We start from the raw sequence: 21,391 nt of genomic DNA on the forward strand, positions 1-21,391 counted from the left end.
GAATGTAAATTCCCATTGTTAGCAGATGTTTCAATGTGAAAGAAGTTCTGTCTATATACTGAAATACAACGAGAAGATCGTGGCCTTTCTGTATCTCAGATTAGCCTGAGAGGCTGACAGTGAGATTCTCAGCTTTATGTATAATGTCGGGTTCGCATCTCTTCTCTTTATTCCAGAGCATTTGATGTTTTGTATCGATTATCTTTGAATTGATAATGAAATTGGCATGATACATTTACCTGACATAATAAATTGTTTCATTTGATTATTCTAACTGACTTTGACATTATTTTTATTAAAGAGTTAAAAAGAATAGTCAAACATTCGCTCACATTTAATGATCCACAGATATCATTAAAACCTTTTCATTTATGGAGTCAAATGAAATAATGCGAGAATACATTTCCAAATGTATTTCATTTAATCAATAATACTTTGCCACGAGAAAAGACAGTAACACGTAGAGACCTTCCGCGCTGGTCGGATGCCGGACTTTGGGCTGATCGAGTGCGAGCTTACAATCATAAATAAAGGAGAACTCCGGTCAATTTTAACATTGAGCTCTTTTTTTTGTACATTTGGAGTGCTGTCAATACAGAGAACAACGACAAATCGGTGTTGCCTACACCGTGTTATCCTCTTTTTAAAATTTGCACCCTGTTGACTTCAATGGGGCAAGTTTTAAACCTGCTTTTAGCCTCTTAACATCCTTGATGTGTCATTACAAGTGCACAGCCATTGTGAGTGATTCCTTCAGAGTGAACACGGGTGAATCTGACTGCAGTATATGTGGCGATGGATTCAAAACATAAAAAAATAGGACCTGTGTCGGTAATGAGAACCTTGTGTGTTTTAATACAATGTCTTTTTCATAATGTGCATAATACACAGTTAATGCTCTGTATGTCACTCAAAAGATGGAATTTGTGTAACTGTAGTTATTAAACTTTGTAACAACGTTTCGATTTTGATTCCTGCCTCTCTTACAGATGAAGATGAGTGTGAGAAGCGGAGTCCGTGTGGCGAAAACGCTCAGTGTTTCAATACACATGGAAGTTACTACTGCACCTGTGATAAAGGATTTAAATCAGATCCACCCAATTTCACAGCATCAACCGGACAGTGTGTGGGTACGAGAGGGGTTTATCTGATAAACTATGATTACTATGACTACTATGATTAAAACACTATGATTAATACCAACTGCAAAATGATCAAATGGAATGTTCCCCTCAACCTTTTTCAAAACATTTAAAAAACTGGACGTTTTGATCTTTCAGAGAACTTTCAGAAATGACATTTTTACAAATTAATGGAAAATATTCTTAGAACATATCTTGTTTGCAGTGATGGTGTTTAAACCCATAACTAAATATGCATAGCCTAGATAATTATTAGATGCCAGATAAAAACAGAGGATTTTTTTTACCTAGTTCAAGCCCTGATTAATATCTGACCCTGATTATAACCATCCAAGATCTATGTGATGCATTTATAAATTAAGCATATAATTGAATGAAACTTGAAACATGAGGGGCTCTATCTTGCACCTAGCGCAATTGACTTTGTACACCGACGCATGTATCATTCCTATTTTGCACCCGCGCACAGCGGACTTTTCCCTCTACAGACGCACGTCGGTAAACTAGCAAATGCACTTGCGCTCCCGGGGGCGGTTCAGCGCAAAGAGGAGGCGTGCTCCGGCGCAAACGTTCCCTGATGCTATTTTGCAGGTTTAGAAAACAATTCCGCCACTGACCAGGAAAAACATGCGTTGCGCATGTTATTCATATGCTATTTTAAGGGCGCATGCTTGGCCATAATGTAGCGTGTGCACAACGCGCATACACTTTGCTTTTCTCATCTACACAGAAGCAGCAGTTTTCATTTTTGCAAATCATACATTATTATGATAGATAGATAGATAGATAGATAGATAGATAGATAGATAGATAGATAGATAGTTTATTATAAAAGCATAAATCTAGCTTACACATTTACCCAAATTATCATACGCCTGTTTAACCACCAGCTTCACTTCTCTGTGTTTTACGGCCCTGATGAGAACGTCGGTCTCCTCGGCTGTGAACCGCTCCTGGCGTGCGCCTGGCAAATCCGCAGTTATAACAGCAATCCGCCATGGAACAAGCGCGTCTGCTCGTAAAGGGAATGTGAGATGACGCTCTGATTGGTTTATTTCACGTTATGCCCAAACCACACCTATGAATAATGAAGCTACTTCAGACCAACCCATTTTAGATTTGCATCGGGCGCAAGAGTCATTTATACCGTCGGTATATTAGCAACATCGCCCGAGACCCGCCCACAAAGTTACTTGCGTTTCGCGCTTGATACTTGTGTTCGCTTTCGTGGTCACTCCGAGTTCCGTCGGATGACGACGGATGGGGTTTCGCTTAGAAAGCCTATCACCTTCGAGTATATAAAACGAGCCAATGGCAATGAAATGCCATGGGTCTGCGGAATTTGCATAGCATAGGTCCGCCCCCCTCTGGGGGTATATAAGGAAGTACGCCGGCAACATGCAGATATGTTTTCGCTTCAGAGCCGAGAGCTATTCTTCACTCCACATAGAAACCTGAATCCTGAGTTACTCTTTATCTCTTCATCTTTTAGACGAGCGAACTCTCCGGTGTTGGTGTGACGGCGATTCCAGCGAGTGCACATTACCCTGCTGATCTGATCAGTGATCTGACAGATAGTGTGTTTCTCCCTGGCCACTTCAACATCCGCAGAGTTTTTCCTCTCACAAAAGAGCTTGCACGCGGCACGTCTTTTTAAAGATGCCTCGCCCGTGCACTTCTGGTTGCGGTCGCAATGTGTCTAATTCTGATGGGCACAATCGCTGCTTTGTGTGTTTGGGCATTGATCATGCTAAAGCAGTGTTTGTGGATGATTCATGTTCTCACTGTGGGAACATGACCATCTCCGCGCTTCGGTCGAGACTCAATGAGCTCACTCGAGCGAGAGTCCCCCTACCCACACCCCGATCTACGGTCTCCCCGGGAGGCTGTACTTCAGCTGGTGGCCGGGGTGACCTGAGGGTAACGGTGTGGAACAAACCGCCGACTCGTCCACGGTCCACACCCCCCTCTGCAGCGCTGGTACCCGCGAGTGTCCGGACTGAGACCGCTGGTCCCTCTACGGAGGCCCTGCGAATCTCGTTTGGCGCTCCAGAAGAGGATGCAATGTCGATCGCTGCATCACAAGGTGGACAGGAGTCCTCGGGAAGTGAGGATTCGGCTGTGCTGCCACCTTCGGGTGTGCCAGCATTGTCCGAGTCTGATCCCGAGATGACGGCCATGCTTTCCCGGGCAGCTGCGGCCATTGGGCTCGAGTGGTCCCTGAAGACTCAAATTTCATCATTTAATGTTTTTAGTATTATTATTACTTGTTTTTAGTATTATTATTACTTTTTTTTACCTTTCATTAATATTCGTAATCAGTAGTATTATGTATCTCTTTTATACTCTTTATATACATTCATAATTATTTGTACTCATTGTATTTTGTGAATATGTGGGAGAGACTTTGGGAGACTTTGGACTTGAGTGTGCTGCTGGACTGAAATGTATATGCAGTTTTTCATCAAGCATAGTATAAGGGGAATACATTCCAACGTTAATGGAAACCACATGTTCTTCTGCTGAATGTATGTGTTCCTATGGAGATGTAGTTTTTTTCCTTGGTCAGGGATATAAAAACCAAGCCCTGTTTGTCCGAAAATTAGAGAAGAGATGGAAATAATGGAAAGATGAATTAGATCTTCGCTAGTCCAATGTCTCTCTCTCCTATGTTTTATATTAATTAAATAAATACGAGATATCTTTTGGCAAAATCACTGGTGTCTGTTTCCATGAAATTAAACAACAGGGGAAAGCAAGATTCTTAAATCAACAATTTGGCGTCACGAGGAACAAGATAGTATATCCAGAAATAATGTCTCAAGGTAAGACTTTTTCCTTTATATAAAAGTTCTAAGTCTGCCTGATGATTAGAGACAATGACTGTAACTGCTAAAAAGAACTGTGTTGTTTAAGGAGCCTGTGGTTTTGCCAAAGAATATAAAACATAGTATAATAAAAAAATAAAAATAATTCAATTTAATTTGGCTTATTTAGGTTCTCTGAAAAGTAAACCTCTAAAGTTATTTGATATGCTGGGATTGAGAAGGATCTTTTTTAGAAAAAAGACCATCTAGTCAAAAATTTGGGAGAATTAGCTGTAAGACGGTAAAACTATTATTTGCTGGTTGTCACTGATTGGTGGTTGGATAAATGGCGAGACTGTTTAAAACGATGGCAGAGTAATCTCTAAAATATATCCAACACACGGAAGATTCGTACTCGAGGCGAGGAGGTGAAACACAAGCAAAGCTCGATTGACATGAGCGGTTAAGTGTGGCGAGTCTGTTTAAAACGATGGCAGGGAAAAACTCTAAAACATTAACACGCTGGAGTAATACGAGTTAAAATAGTTAGGATCGCGTGCATTCCAACTTTGACCGTAAAGCTGTTCAAATATTTTGAGGATACTGATCAGAGTAAGCTTAAAGAAAGAAAAAAAAAGGAAAAAGAAAACAAGAAATTAATCTGAGAGAAAATTCACAAATATTTAAAAAATAATAAAAAAAATTGTTTTGAGTTAACTGGAAACTAAACAAAAATACTGAAAAACATTGAAGTTAACTTTTCTATAAAATTTTCTTTTGTTCTGTGAAGGGAGAAAGAGTGAGGCAGCCCCTCCCTTCAGAATTTGCTCCATACCTTCACACACATATACTGTAGTTTGGAGAAGGGAGGGAGAGAGAGAGAAGAAGGGTAGCCTCTGACACACACACACACACACATACATACATGCACATATGCATACACACACATACATAGGCTTGCAGTTCTGAGCGCACACACATAATATACAGAGAGAGCGAGAGAGAAGCAGAGTACCATAGCCCCACCCTTAGAGAAACACACTCACAGACACACACATCCCTGCTGTTCTGAGCAGCACAAAGTAACTTTGCAAGATGGCAGAAAGTGACTGCAACAGCAGAACAATTTCGGCTTGGTACCTTGAAAGAAAGAACAAGAAACAAGCTAAGCTTTTAAAAAAAGGACTTGACATAAATGCAAATATGGATGCACAGTTACACTGGTTCGAGTCTCAAAAAGACAAGATAAAATCACAAGCATTTCCAATACTGGCAGCTCATTGGATTGTAAAGCAAGGTGGAATTTGTTGTGATATAAATGGCGGTCCAGTTCCATTTGCTGAAGTAATGAAGCCTCAAATCGAAGCATTTAATAAGTTGAACAAAATCATGTCTATTAAATGTTCAGATGGAGAAAATACAACCAATGATGATTCGTTTGATCCAGATTGGACAAATATAATAACTGAAGCGGAAAGAAAATATTCACAACCACCAGTGAAATCCGCAACCACAGTAACGCCTCCTCCTTATAAACCAATCTATCCAGCTTTGCCCGAACAATATACAAGTTCATCTAAACCTGTGACACAGTCTCAACCTTCGAGATCAAATGGAGGTCCAGTTGACAAGATGTACATTGCATCTGCACAAGCAGCTCCAATAATAACAAGATCTAAATCAGCCCAGCCAGACAGAGACATGTTGCGATGTACACCAGCTCGTAATTATGGATCTGACTGGGATGATGAGACAAGAGATGACGACATGATCACAGTTGACAAGATCGGTCCTGAATTTTCTTCACCTGTTGTTAAAAGGGAAGACTTACAATCTGAAATGATGACAGAAGGGAGACCATTCACACCAGGAGAACGTCAAGCCATTCTCACAGCCTTGCCTCCTCTGAAGAGACAAGATCCAAACACAGAGTTTTGGCGAGAATTAGACTCTCTGGTTGAAGCACATCAAATGACATTAAAAGACATACACACCATTGTGAAAGCTAAAATCCCAAGAGACAGATGGGAACGCTTGCCAGCTTCGATAACCACAGCCCAATGGATAAATTTGTGGGTTGATGACCAGGGGCGACCCCTGGGTCTTTGGCAAGCATTAGATGTGTTTCGAAAAGAAATCCAAGAAATCTTGGGGACTGGAAAAATTCCTTTCACATTAGTGACATTGATTAAGCAAAAGGATGATGAATCTCCAGATGAATATGCTCTGCGTAAGTGGAATGCTTACGAGAGATGGGCTCTCTGTGCTAAGAAACAACCTGACAGAGATGATGTACAGTTCACTGACACACTTGTGGATGGACTTAGTACAAAATACCAACAAGCCTTATCACTTGGAGTCAATCCAGGTGAGACATATGATCAGATTTTACAATGGGCTGGGCGTTTAGAGATGGCTATGAGATCAAACAAGGAAGAAGGAAACAAGCCAAATCGAAGAGGAGTGGCAACAGCTCAATACAACATGGACACAAAGAAGAGGATGATTTTCTGCACCAACTGTGGAAAGCGTGGCCACTCAATAAAAGATTGTTGGGCTAAAGGAGGTGGAGCAGAAGGTCAAGGTCCATCATTTAAACAAGTCAGTGCGAAAAAAAATGATGAAACCTCTCAAGGGAAGACGTGGACTGAAGCGCAAGTCCGTCAGCTCATAGAGGGAATTATGCATCCGCAATAGGAATCAGCGGCCCCCTGTATTAGTAAGAAAAGAGACAATCGCCTTTTCGTCAATGCATTGATAGGGGGCCACCCATGTGACATTTTGGTTGACACAGGAGCAGCGATTTCGATAACAGATCTGAACCTACCTACAACAGATGAAACTATGGAAGTTGAAGGAGTTGGAGGAGGTATCACTAAATTTCGCAAAAGTATACAAGTTCCTTTGCAAATACATGAAGATGAAGTCTTATGGACATCTTTCTGGGTAGGGCCGAATTCACAAGGAAGCCTTATTGGCATGGACATTCTTCCACTGTTGAACATGATCATATTTACCGACAGTCGTCAAATCGCTACAACAGCTGGGATAATACCACACGAAGATCGCACATGTAATCTAACGTCTGTTGGTACGGCAAAACCAATTATCAGAGATTGGGGAAATGATGGTGTGTGGGGACTTCTGTGCAGTTTATATCCAGATGTTTGGGCTAAACACAAATTGGATTGCGGTAAAGCCAACATTGACCCTGTTGTTACTGAGGGACCGATACATGCCCCTCATAAACAATACCCTATCCGACCTGAAGCAAGACAAGCTGTGGAAGAGATAGTGGCAGACTTGGAAGCTGAAGGAATCATCAGACAATCTTCATCAACCACTAATAGTCCTGTATGGCCTGTCAAGAAATCGGATAACTCATGGAGATTAACCATCGATTACACAAGACTTAACAGTGTAACACCAAAACCGCATCCTATTGTGGCCAATCCAGCCACCATTCTGAATGATATTCCAGGAAACGCAAGAATTTTCACAGTATTAGATGTACTGTCGGCTTTCTGGTCTATACCTATTGACGAAAGATCTCAAGAGAAATTGGCCTTCACAGTGGGGGCAAAACAGTTTGTCTGGAACAGACTCCCACAAGGGCTTAATCTATCTCCTGTGGTATTCCATAGAACTTTGGATCAGTTCTTAACGGAGCGAAAAGCTGAAATTGAGAGTTCAGGGAGTGTTTGCATCCAATATGTTGATGACTTGTTGATTGCAAGCCCAGATGAAAACAGCCATATATTTGCTCTGAATGTTGTCCTACAAGCCCTTAGGAAAGGAGGATTCAAAGTCAACCCCGACAAAGCACAGTTGGCCAAAACCAAGGTTATCTACTTGGGCCAAGAAATATCTGTCGAGGGAAGGAGAATGACAACAGAGCGTGTAGAGGCATTACGGCAACTCCCAAAACCTCTAACAGTTACAGGAATACGGAAGGTGATGGGACTTTTCAACTACTGTCGCCAGTATATACCTGATTTTGCCAGCATCACTAGTCCTCTCATCGACTTGAGTGCCTGGAGTGGAGCAGATAACCTGGACACCAGAAGTTGAGGAAGCATTTACATCTATGAAAGAGAAACTGACATCAGCCCCAGCCTTGGGACTTCCCGATGGACGATTGCCATTCCATTTGTGGACCAGGGTGGGAAATGAGACCTACTCAGCAGTACTGTGTCAAAAACCAGGTGATCGATACAGACCAGTTGGATACTTTTCCACAAAGATTCCTGTCACAATGATTGGTCAACCACGATGTATACAAGCTCTCGATGGTGCCACATGGGCAGTGGATGCTGTGGAAAATTTGATAGGAGCACAAACCATCATACTTCACACTCCACACAGTATAGTGACGTTGTTGAACAACACAAACATCAAGACCATAACTGACGCAAGAAGAGCAAAATGGGAAGCAACTTTGTTGAACAAGGATTTGAGAGTGGAAATAATCAGAGACACATCCCTTAACCCTGCAACAATGATGCTAGAACCACATGAGGGAACACCACATGAGTGTGAAAAACAAGTAGAAGAGGAAAGCCATGGTCCTGTTAATCCAATCCCTCTTGAAAATCCAGATAAAGAGTTATGGGTTGATGGATCCAGTTATTACGTTGATGGAAAACAACATACTGGATGGGCTGTAGTGGAAGCTGATGGAACTGTTGTGAAGAAAGGAGCTCTTCCTGGGCAATTTTCAGCACAAGTAGCTGAGCTCACGGCACTTACGGAAGCTTTTGTACTATCAGAAGGAGATCGAGTCAACATCTACACAGATAGTCGTTATGCTTTTGGCGTGGTCCATGACTATCTTGCTCTGTGGAAAAGACGTGGACTTATCACTAGCAGCGGGAGCGAAATACAACACGCTTCCATAATTCGTCGCTTGATTGCAGCATGTCACTTACCAAGAGAAGCAGCCGTGATCAAAGTAAAATCACATCAATCAGACAAGTCCAAAGAAAGTCAAGGAAACGCGGCAGCAGATGCAGCAGCTAGAGAAGCAGCTTTACTACCTCTTACTCCTGTTACCATGGTACAGGAAAACAGCAAAGATAATCCTGAGCGCCATCTTCTGTCATATCAAACAGAGACAGATGAAGAGAAAGAACAATGGATAAAAGCAGGAGCGAAAGAGGATGATCAAGGCATTTGGAGAATTCCAACCGGACAAGTGGTGATGCCGATTGGAACAAGAAGAGAACTAATGCAGCTGTATCATGGAAAAGTGCATGCTGGAGCAAAAGCAATGAAAGCTCAAATCAGCGAGACGTGGTGGTGGCCACGAATGATGAGAGACATTGATGATTACTGTAGAAGATGCTTAATTTGCATGAAAGCAAATGTGGGAAAATCTGTAAAGGTGCGAATGTCACATGCACCCAGACCAACAGGTCCATGGACACACCTCCAAATCGATTTCACAGGACCTTTATCACCCAGTGGAGGGTACCAATACATTCTAGTAATCATGGACAGATTTACTAGGTGGGTGGAAGCATTCCCTACGAGAACTTGCACAGCTGAAGCGGCAGCACGAGTAATGGTGGAAGAAGTTTTTCCTCGCTGGGGTCTTCCATATGAAATTGATTCTGACAATGGAACTCACTTCACTGGAAAACTGATGAAGGAAGCAATGAAATTGATGGGGATCAAACAGAAGTTTCACATTTCGTACCATCCGGAAAGCTCAGGCATGGTAGAACGAATGAACAGATCGTTGAAAACCGCTCTTACCAAAGCCATTCTGCAAACTGGCCAAGGTTGGCATAAGTTATTACCTGCTATTCTGTGGAACTTGAGAGCAACTCCAAACAGAGTAACAGGACTAACTCCTTTTGAACTGATGACTGGAAGAGCAATGGTCCTACCTCCTGATGCTCCGCCACCTGCGGGAACAGGAGGAGATTCTACTTTGTTCCAAGAGAAGTTACGACGCTATCTAACAATGCTGGACAAAGCTACCAAAGACAATAACAAGAAAGTGCGAGAAGCTCAACAGCAATGGGATGAAAAACATACCACTACTGATATTCCACACATTCCTGAGTTAGGCAGTTTTGTTATGGTCAAACGCATTGCTAGGAAAGGTTTAGAGCCTAGATGGGAGGGACCATATGAGATACTCTTAACAACCGATACAAGTGTTTGCCTTAAAGGGAAGGGTGTAGGAACAGATAGATGGTATCATTGGTCACAAGTTAAACCTTGCTTAGTGAATGAACAAAATGATAATGATGGCTTATGGCCTGATATTGAGCACTGTTCATCCATTAGCTTTAAAGATTGGGAATAAAGAAGTGATGTTTAATTATTTCTCTGCTTCCATTTCAGGGATCATTTCCATTGACATTGATTAGAGATGGTTGCAAGTTATTCTCGATACCCAGCAACAATGGTATGCTTATTTTTCATTTTACTTGGCATTTACCAAGGAAGCCAGGCTTTATGGACTCCTCGAGTTCAAGGAATGCAACTCTGAAATCAGGCCAACGTTTTGCTCTTCCCTTTATTTCCAAATGGGGATTATGGGATTGGGTGCCACGTAATGATAAAGATCTTCATAAATATCGTGAGGGCATCTATGGTGGATGTAACTTTCATCATCAATGTTACAAAAGCAGAATAATTTGGCCGGTGAAAGATGGGGGGTATTCTGGTAGTGCTCAAAGACGAGAAATTTGTTCAAAAGAACAATGTGAAATTGTGGGGTTAGACCTCATAACATCTACTAATGTGGAAATGAACTTCATTTTGAATCGGACCCACATGCTTACAATATGGGATTCACTAGCCCAAGGCTGTATCTATCCCATAGTGTTGCCATGTGAGGGGTTTCTAAGGGATACTACCTCAGGGACAACCAGATTCAAGGGAAATTACATAAGAGTTTGGCATTCGGAAGATGCAAATGAATATTGTGAGACTGAACTAGAAACTGGGGAAATTGGACGGTGTTTTTATCTTTCTGCGGAAAAGACAAACAAAGCTAATACTTGCCCAAATACGACTACGGCACCAGCTCATGGTATCTTGTTAGCAAAAGAAACCAAAACCTTGATAAATGAAGCCCATATGGTGCGACAACGCATTAATTATAACTTGATATCTCTTCTTACTGTTTTTGATCAGTCCTATTGTGGAAATTTCACACAAATACGGAGTTGGTTGGAAAAAGAAATTAAATATTATACCTCTAAAGATCCTCTGAGAAGTCGAAATCGTAAATCTCGAAGTATATGGGGAGATATAGCGGGGGTATTTGGTTCTGTCAATTCAATTAGTAATACTGCTCAAATGAATCAATTAAGCAAATATACTCAGTGGGTGGGAACAATGACTGGGAAAGGACTCACTGAGGCTCTTCAAGGTTCTCTACATATTATAGCAGCGGGTCAGCATCTTAATAACGCAGCGAAGGAATTGGCAGATGCATTAACAAAGTCATCTAATTTTGAGACGCATCGTGCAGCGTGTTTATTTCTGGCTCAAAATTTGAAGGATCAAATGGTAGAGGATATTCAAGTTATTCGAATGGGTCAAATTCCTGAGCGAATAGTGGAATCTGTGTTAGTGGTTTTCGGTAATCAACTTAATTTGACTTCTGCTAAGCATGTTCCATTAATTAAAATTGTCATTAATGAAAATTTGTTGTCAGGTTCTGGAACATTACCCTTGTTTATGGTATGGCCTCAATATGGGAAACGTAATATTATGACAGTTAGACAATTCCAATCAATGGGGGTTAGACAAGGAAATTCAGTAATTAGATTAGGAAAGAATGGATATTGGGCTGAAGGTGATACACCAATGATTTCTACCACAGACTGTTGTGTTGAGGAACATGAGTGGGTAATTTGCTCATGCTCTACAATGTTCAGTTTATCTCTTAATGGATCTGCAGTTTGGGAAGTAGTTCCTTTAGATCAAGCCACAGGTGCATGGCAGGTGTCAGAAGCACAGTGGTGCATATTACATGATGGAATAATGGAAAATATGATTTACGGAGGGAAGTTATGTCCAATTCCTCCTGATCCATTTTGCGTTGAGATTCTCTATCCTCTTTATTTGGGTGGAATTCATGTTCCACATGTGCAATTGTTGCAGTTAGAGGCACAGTGGTGGAATAATGATTTGGTGGAGGAGAGGAATTATGAACTCTTTGAAATGGTTAAGAGAGTTAAAGGAAGTGTTAAGGCAGCCCAAGAGGAGGGAATTCAAGCAATGGGTCATGTCATCGTAGCGAATGGAATAGCTAAATTGATGTCTGAGACAAAATTAACTAAAATTCCATGAAATCTGTCATGGTCAGAATGGATAGTTTTGACTATGGTAGTAGTCTTGGTGATTCTGTTAGCAATAAATATCATCATATGTGTCACTAGGAAGAAAAGTACCAAACCTGTTAAATTGGTTATTACTAACCAAATGGATAGAACCGGGAACGGGAAATTCGGTGTGAAATAGAAGATTTTACACATTCTACACTACATACAAAACACAACCTCACAAACAATGAACACCCGCTTACTGATTTTCTACCCCAAGGGATAGGATCCTTTAACATCAACGTTTATTTTAGTTTGTTGTTTTGGCCAGGAACTTGAGGAGTTAAGTAATTAACGAGTCAAGGCACTGGCAGAAGACTTATTACTTTTTCTTTTCTTAGATGATTGGGGTTTATTTTTAAATACATACACATAGATGTTAAATGACACATAGTATGCGGGGACATAACATGGGTTGGGGTTCTTTGTTCTTTACTTTTTGTTTTGTTTTCATTTCTGTTTCTAGTCTTCTATTCTTTATATCTATTTCTTGGTCTGCTTTTCCTCCTCACTATCACTTCTATAGGTTGGCCACCTGGGAATGATGGTGGAACTGACGGCCGTAGTTCCAGTGGAGGGACTGAAGACTCAAATTTCATCATTTAATGTTTTTAGTATTATTATTACTTGTTTTTAGTATTATTATTACTTTTTTTTACCTTTCATTAATATTCGTAATCAGTAGTATTATGTATCTCTTTTATACTCTTTATATACATTCATAATTATTTGTACACATTGTATTTTGTGAATATGTGGGAGAGACTTTGGGAGACTTTGGACTGAAATGTATATGCAGTTTTTCATTAAGCATAGTATAAGGGGAATACATTCCAACGTTAATGGAAACCACATGTTCTTCTGCTGAATGTATGTGTTCCTATGGAGATGTAGTTTTTTTCCTTGGTCAGGGATATAAAAACCAAGCCCTGTTTGTCCGAAAATTAGAGAAGAGATGGAAATAATGGAAAGATGACTGAGCAGCTGAATTAGATCTTCGCTAGTCCAATGTCTCTCTCTCCTATGTTTTATATTAATTAAATAAATACGAGATATCTTTTGGCAAAATCACTGGTGTCTGTTTCCATGAAATTAAACAACAGGGGAAAGCAAGATTCTTAAATCAACAGTCCCCGCCACCCGACCCAGTGCGCTCGCGGCTGGACGATTGGTTTTTGGGTGCGGCCGCCGATCCCCGTCGGCGTCCAACCCCAATACCTTTCTTCCCGGATGTGCATGAGGAGGTCACGCGGCTGAGGAAGGACCTGCTTTCTCAGGGACGGGGCACCCTTTGGCACCCTCGTCCCGATCTTTGGAACCTCCACTTGTGGCTCCTGGATGGGACGAGGCAGGTTGGAGTACCCTACCACCAGCGGTGGTGGCTACCATCACTTCCGCTAGAGCATCGTCCACAAGACATGCCTATTCGTTGAAGTGGAACCTCTTCGTCAACTGGTGTTCTTCTAAACATCAAGAACCCTCGAAATGCCCGATCAGTGTCGTGCTTTCCTTCCTGCAAGAAGGGTTGGAGTGAAGGCTGTCTCCCTCCACCCTGAAAGTGTATGTTGCCTCTATTGCCGCACATCACGACGCAGTTGATGGTAAGTCTCTGGGAAAGCACGACCTGATCATCAGGTTCCTGAGGGCGAGCGAGGAGACTGAATCCTCCTCGTCCTCCCTTCGTACCCTCTTGGGACCTCTCAGTGGTTTTAACTGCCCTGCAGAGTGCTCCCTTTGAGCCTCTGCAATCAGTAGAGCTTAGGTTTCTGTCAATTAAGACAGCGCTCCTGGTTGCATTGGCCTCCATCAAGAGGGTAGGGGACCTGCAGGCATTTTCGGTTGACGAAGCGTGCCTAGAATTCGGGCCGGCTAACTCTCACGCGATCCTGAGACCCCGGCCTGGATATGTGCCCAAGGTTCCTACCACACCCTTTCGAGACCAGGTAGTGAACCTGCAAGCGCTGCCCTTGGAGGAGGCAGACCCAGCCTTGGCACTGCTCTGTCCAGTGCGCGCCCTCCATGCTTACGTAGACCGAACGCGGTGTTTCAGGACCTCAGACCAGCTCTTTGTCTGTTATGGTGGGAAGCTGAAGGGAAAGGCTCTCTCCAAGCAAAGGTTGTCCCACTGGACAGTGGACGCCATTGCTTTGGCATACCAGCAGCAAGGTCGACCATGCCCCCTTGGTGTGACGGCCCACTCCACCCGGAGTGTGGCATCCTCTTGGGCTCTAGCGCATGGCGCCTCGCTAACAGACATCTGCAGAGCTGCAGGCTGGGCGACATCTAACACATTCGCGAGATTCTATAATCTCCGAGTGGAGCCAGTTTCTTCTCATGTACTCGCTTCAACTAGCCGGTACTAGATTCTGCTCAGGTGTCTTCGCTTGCTCGCCATTCTTCTCCACGGATGGGATACGTGCGATATTCTCCTCAGGTGAGCCTAATAAGCCCTGAGTCTCCTCCAGCACTGACGACGTCAACGCCAGAGTTATGCCACTGGCAGCTTTCGCGCTTGGCTAGGTGCCTCCATGTGCATGGTTCCCCCTCTGGGCGACCCCCACATGTGTATTTCCACTGTAAGCCTCTCTGAGCATGTGTCTTTCCCTCGGCAAGCCACCTTGCCACCCCTGGGGTTGAAATATTCCACCTGCGGCTGGACACCCCAGTGATACTCCATATGCAGCCCCTCTGGGTCATATATGTATTCCAAGTCCCCCCCCTTCGGACTGGGCATAATTGCATATTTCCTCTGAGATATGCTTCCCAGTGTACCTTGGTATTCCTGTGTTAAGTAGGACTCCTTCGTCCGTGCTAGTCTCACAACAGGGAGCTCAGACTTACGCAGGGCACTGGAAGACAGCCGAGGTGGCGTGATTAGACTGGGGACCCCATTCGTCGTCATCCAACGTAACTCGGAGTGAACACGAAAGGGAACGTTCTCGGTTACGTATGTAACCCTCGTTCCCTGAGTAGGGAACGGAGACGTTACGTCTCCCTGCCACTTCCGCTGTACCGCTGGGAACACCTGAGTTCAGTCTCGGCTCCTCAGCGAAGACATATCTGCATGTTACCGGCGTACTTCCTTATATACCCCCAGAGGGGGCGGACCTACGTTATGCGAATTCCGCAGACCCATGGCATTTCATTGCCATTGGCTCGTTTTATATACTCGAAGGTGATAGGCTTTCTAAGCGAAACCCCATTCGTCGTCATCCGACGTAACGTCTCCGATCCCTACTCAGGGAACGAGGGTTACATACGTAACCGAGACGTTTCAGATCGTTAAAATAGGGCCCGAGGTGGTTCACAGGAAAGTTGACCCCTCTCATGCTGAGAATCTTACCACATGAAAATTACCCCAAAATACATATGGTTTGATGACGATAATTATCATCGAGTATTATACATGTTTGGTATCATTTGAAATGTCTGAATTTTTGAAATGTCAGAATTTTCCCATGGTCATTTTTTTTAGGAATTATATAGGCCTATAACAGTGATGATCTCAAGTGTACCCTCACTTTTTCATGCGTATATATCAGTAGGCTTTTATAGAAAGAAAATTTTTAAATATAACAAAGTAGAATCAATGATTTATATATTTTTTTCCTGCCATTAGTGTGACTGGTACAAAGATCTCATTTCCAAATAAGTAAAACAAAAGGTTATAAGGTTTTTAAGAGTTTAGAGATAGCTGGCACACAAAGGAAGGTGGTCTCTAGACAAAATAATGGTCTCCTACCCCCCTAAAGGTGTCAACACTGAATGTAAATTCCCATTGTTAGCAGATGTTTCCATGTGAAAGAAGTTCTGTCTATATACTGAAATACAACGAGAAGACCGTGGCCTTTCTGTATCTCAGATTAGCCTGAGAGGCTGACAGTGAGATTCTCAGCTTCATGTATAATGTCGGGTTCGCATCTCTTCTCTTTATTCCAGAGCATTTGATGTTTTGTATCGATTATCTTTGAATTGATAATGAAATTGGCATGATACATTTACCTGACATGATAAATTGTTACATTTGATTATTCTAACTGACTTTGACATTATTTTCATTAAAGAGTTAAAAAGAATAGTCAAACATTCGCTCACATTTAATGATCCACAGATATCATTAAAACCTTTTCATTTATGGAGTCAGATGAAATAATGCGAGAATACATTTCCAAATGTATTTCATTTAATCAAAAAAACTTTGCCACGAGAAAAGACAGTAACACGTAGAGACCTTCCGCGCTGGTCGGATACGGGACTTTGGGCTTATCGAGTGCGAGCTTACAATCATATTAAAGGAGAACTCCGGTCAATTTTAACATTGAGCTCATTTTTTTGTAAATTTGGAGTGCTGTCAATACAGAGAACAACGACAAATCGGTGTTGCCTATTTAAAATTTGCACCCTGTTGACATCAATGGGGCAAGTTTTAAACCTGCTTTTAGTATGTACAGGTATATATATTTAAAGCATTTAATATATTGATCAAAAATATATGGAAATGTATTTTCTTTTCGTAAGGGTTATGGGATAAGAGTCCACTACAATGATTAAAATACTATGATTAATACCAACTGTTTCCCCAACAGATATCAATGAGTGTCTTGAGAAGAAATCTGAATGCACAGATGGTTTTTAAATCCATAAATAAATAGGCCTAGAATATAATTTCATGAACTATATTTATTATGGAGTTTTAAAGCGTTATATAATCCGGTCTTCTCTCTTTCTCACAGACATTGATGAGTGTAATAAAGATCCAGATGTTTGCGGCACAAACGCAGTGTGCAGAAATCATCCAGGCGGCTACACCTGCGAATGTAACCTGGGTTACAGTAACTACGGCAACAGCCAGTCAAAATGCACCGGTGAGCGATCAAGTAGCATGCGAACTTTTCAAAAAATATACTGTATGTGCTAGTTTTAGTGATTAATTGTGTTGTGTTTATGTGAATACATCGGCGAGTGTTCGTGTCAACATGCATTATCTTTATTAAACGTCACTGGACATAAAAACAAGTTAACAATACGTTTAAGTGTTCATCCAAACACTCAGTTATAAAAACACAGGAAGTGACTCTGGCAAATACACACCGACTACAGTCACATGTGACACATATCTGACACAAGTTGTGTAACTATAACACATTAGTGTGTAAAAGGTTTCTTTTCTAGCGTGTAAAAAGTTATTTATATGCAATATATGCTTTATTTTTTTAAATGACACAATTTGTGTGTTAAAATTACTTACACACACATTTATTGTGTTAAATTTGACACAACATATGTTGTCCCTGAGCACACTCACTACATGTGTTAAAACTGACACAACATGTGTTTCGTAAACAATTCTGCAGCTTTGAAAAGAATTGTGAGTCAATCATTCAATGATTCATTTATAAATACAGCTAGTTGCTTTATTACTGAATGTAAGAATGACTCAATGACTCGCTCATTGAGAAGACAGTGACTTACTGGTTTTAGTGTAATATATTTTAAAGTATCACTTCGTTTTTCCGTCATTGCATATTGCTCTATTGAACATTTTTCATTGAAAACATTTTTTATTTCATAAAGTTATGCATGGTAAAAAAAAAAAAGCACTGGGAAATAAATTTAGGGGGCAAATATTGGAATTGGAATTTCCCTTAATGGAAAAGGTATGACTGAAGTCCGGAAGAGAGGGGGTACGCAGAAGGAGGTACACTACTGAAATCTTGCTGAATCCACAATCTTGCTGAAATTGCTGCTTAATAAAATAGTAATTTTTCAAAGTTTTGCAGTTTATTATATTATTGTCTTCATGCTGATTTCTGTCATTGCAGGTATGAATATAAAGCCGCTGGAAGGACGCAACGTAAGTTGAGTTTCTGAAATTGAAGTTGTAGAGACTCACAGCTCCTATCAATAATAGTCCAAACTGAAGCAGTGCAATAACATGTGCATTTTAGATATGTGTGTAATCTGAAATATGAATGCGCTTTTCTAATAATTGCTGATGGTTTATGGGGGCATTCAGTCCATATAAGCTGTGAATACTCTGCATACAAAAGCCAATTGAAAGAATGAGTTTGTGGACTCGCTAATTAATTAATACAAATTACTACAAATTCCCTTGTTATTTGAGGAGTAACATAAAGCTTACATAATAAAATGTTGGAAATACGTAACTGTCCGTCATTCATTTATTTGCCAAACCAGGGTTTTGGGTAAGTGGGTCCACAATAGCTTTGAAGCCTATACTCTCTGTCATCATCATTGTTCTGCATTCTCATTGTTTGCTGGCAATATGGGGGATTTAATGTGCAGAGAAAGCTGTCCACAAAGCTGTCCATTTCAACCACACATTCTCATTACTTCTTTTACAAACTTAAACTTTTATTCCAGTACTTCTGTGACAAAAGTTTGTTAGTTTGGATCAGGGCCGGCCCGAGGCATAAGCGAACTAAGTTGCTGCTTGGGGCCCCCTGGCCACCCCCTGCACTGAAAAAAATGAACTTAAAAAAATGTATGTAATTTGTTACAGCTAATTTTTTTTATATATTTTGTCAAATTGTATTTATTTATTTATAACCAACATCATCAGATCACTTTTTTTTCTTTGTTCATCTGTCAGTTATAACTCAGATACAGCAGCCAAACAAAATTTAAAGTAAACATATAAGAGTCAAGAGCCCAACTAAAGCAAACACTGATCACCATAACGGTAACTTACAATTTGTGATTTTCTCCTTCAGTGATTCTGCTTGTTAACATCAGGTGTCTTCAATAATAGTCAATCATCACTCAATTAATCACTTAATTATCTCATTCACTTTAAAGGTGAACTAAGTAACTTTTTTATCTTAACCGAACAGCTTCGGAGTCATTGGAATGGTTATATGACTGTTTTTGGGTTGAATGGTGGTCTTCTCGCACCCCTCGAGTGCCTGTGAGACGAAAAACCACCCTTGCAACTTTGGGCCGCCGGCCGCAGCATCAGGAAGTATTGCGTGATATCAGGTCTCGCGATGTAACAAACTGCTTTATGGCACTGCACACATATACTATCTAAACATTTATATGCTAGCCTTCTGTGTATTACATACCTCAGTGGACATGGCTCCGTGCGTTCGCCAGGTTCTTTGAAAACAAATGCACATGACCAGCGGGAGAAGATGGGACGAGCCAACGAGTTTTGACGACAGTGTTGTCAAATATCTATTCCGAAGCTGTAGGGGGAGCTCTATAGAGAAACCCGCGAGCAAAAAGCGAGAAAACAGCGAAGAAATCGGCAACGCTGCATAATGCAGCTTTACTCTTGAGTAAAAAAAATTATAATTTTGGTTTGACATTAAATCAAAATTTATGGTTTTACCTAAATCATAAATACAATTTGAGAAAATCTAAAAAAAATAGCTCTAACAAATTACATCAATTGTTTTAAGTTAATCCAAAGTATATATTTTTTCAGTGATAGAGGGCATAACACTTACTTTGAGGCAAAGTGAAAACAGAAGGTATAAACTGAAAATCACAATTTTCCATTGGACCAATGTAAATATATTATTTTATTTTATTTTTTTACATATTAATTAACTTAAACAAGTGACATGAAGTTTCAAAGAGTTAGTAAAAGAGTAAAGAAAAAGTTAAAACTTTTTTAACTACGCGTGGTGGGAGGGGGCCCCCAAATCAAATTCTGCTTAGGGCCCCCAAAAGGCTCGGGCCGGCACTGAGGGTTGTTCCATAAAAGACACTTAGAAAAGCGGGGATTAAACTCCAAAACCGGACTTGAATGAGCCTAACAAATAAGTTGGGGCTAAAGTGGTTCCATAAAAGGTAATTGAAGCTCACGCAATCTCAGTAATTTGATCCAGGTTTATCTAGTCTAGATAATTGCGTGTGCACGCGTTTCTGAAGCAGCCCTAGAGGTCGATCGTGGATCAAATCTATCCACCATCAAACAGCGTATATTTTGTGCTGTTTTATGCGTTTGTGACATGTATTTTTTCCCCCTCAGTGCAAAACTTACATTTTACAGTTATATTCTCCATCTGTAAATGTTAGAAAGTCGTGCTAATGTATCCATTTTGCTGCTAATCTTCATATTGAACGAGCGCTGCTGCGCGCCAAATAGGAGCGCAATATTTCTGACTAAAATATACATTTTGCTTGGAAAATTAATATGCAATATTTTATAACACTAGAAATATCTTCTAATTATAATAATTTATCTTTAGGATGTTGGATAAGTTGCAGTGAACTTCTAGCGAACAGAAGTACTTCAGTGAACAGAAATAGCCTAATTCAGGGAAGTTTATTTTAAGAAACTAAATATATAAAGATACAAAATATAGTTTTGGGTATAGGACCTATGCTACTTAATAAAGATGACGTATACTTATTTAGAATGCTGAGAATTATTTAATGCAATATTTTTTTGGAGAAAGCAATAATCCCCAGTTTTAAATGAGTAGATTTAGTTTCTAAAGTACACTATGGAGAGGATAACATGAAATTAAGAGCAAATGTATACATTTTGAAAAGATATGTGCAACTCTAAAATCAAATAATATTCCATAAAATAAAGGAATATATATTAGCCTACATTAACTACATTTTTATATAATCCTCCCTCCCTTTTATTTCTAGTTATTTGTTATTTTATTTATTTACTTATTTAATATTGAATATTTGATATTCAAATAATATTACTTGAATAACTATTAGGAATTATGTGTCATTATAAGAGTTTGATATAAATATGTGAATGTAAAATTTTTATTAATATTTATTTATTGTTTTTTGTCTTTTCCCCCTTAAATCATATGTAAAAGTGCCTAACTATGTACTTTTTGGTTATTGTTCTAATCATGTGTTTTTTTAGGCTATGTGTTGGTGGGTATTATCACAAAAGAAAAAAAGTAGAAGGAAAAATAAGGAATATTTATTGGGGGAAAATATGATGTCTTTAAAGGAACTGTCCATTTGTATAATTGTGTTAAATGTGTTTGAATTGAAAGACATAATAAAGTACATAATAAAGTATATATATATATATATGCTAAAATATTTGTTAGGTGGACATTAGATGTCCCTTATTTAGAATTTTAAA

The 21,391-nt window shown here is 40.4% G+C and overlaps 1 protein-coding gene across 1 annotated transcript in view; it reads left to right on the forward strand.

The window, feature by feature from the left end:
* The window catches only part of LOC308687967 (uncharacterized protein), a gene marked incomplete at its 5' end in the record, with an annotated part of 168,805 nt that overhangs the window by 75,221 nt on the left and 72,193 nt on the right, over nt 1-21,391 (forward strand). Inside the window, 3 exons of the mRNA XM_081360784.1 lie at nt 990-1,130; nt 17,031-17,162; nt 18,120-18,151. Coding sequence (XP_081216910.1) covers nt 990-1,130; nt 17,031-17,162; nt 18,120-18,151 — 305 coding nt within the window. The remainder of the gene's footprint in view (nt 1-989; nt 1,131-17,030; nt 17,163-18,119; nt 18,152-21,391) is intronic.

Source organism: Scardinius erythrophthalmus (assembly GCF_964197995.2).
Source record: "Scardinius erythrophthalmus genome assembly, chromosome: 3".
NCBI lineage: Eukaryota > Metazoa > Chordata > Actinopteri > Cypriniformes > Leuciscidae > Scardinius > Scardinius erythrophthalmus.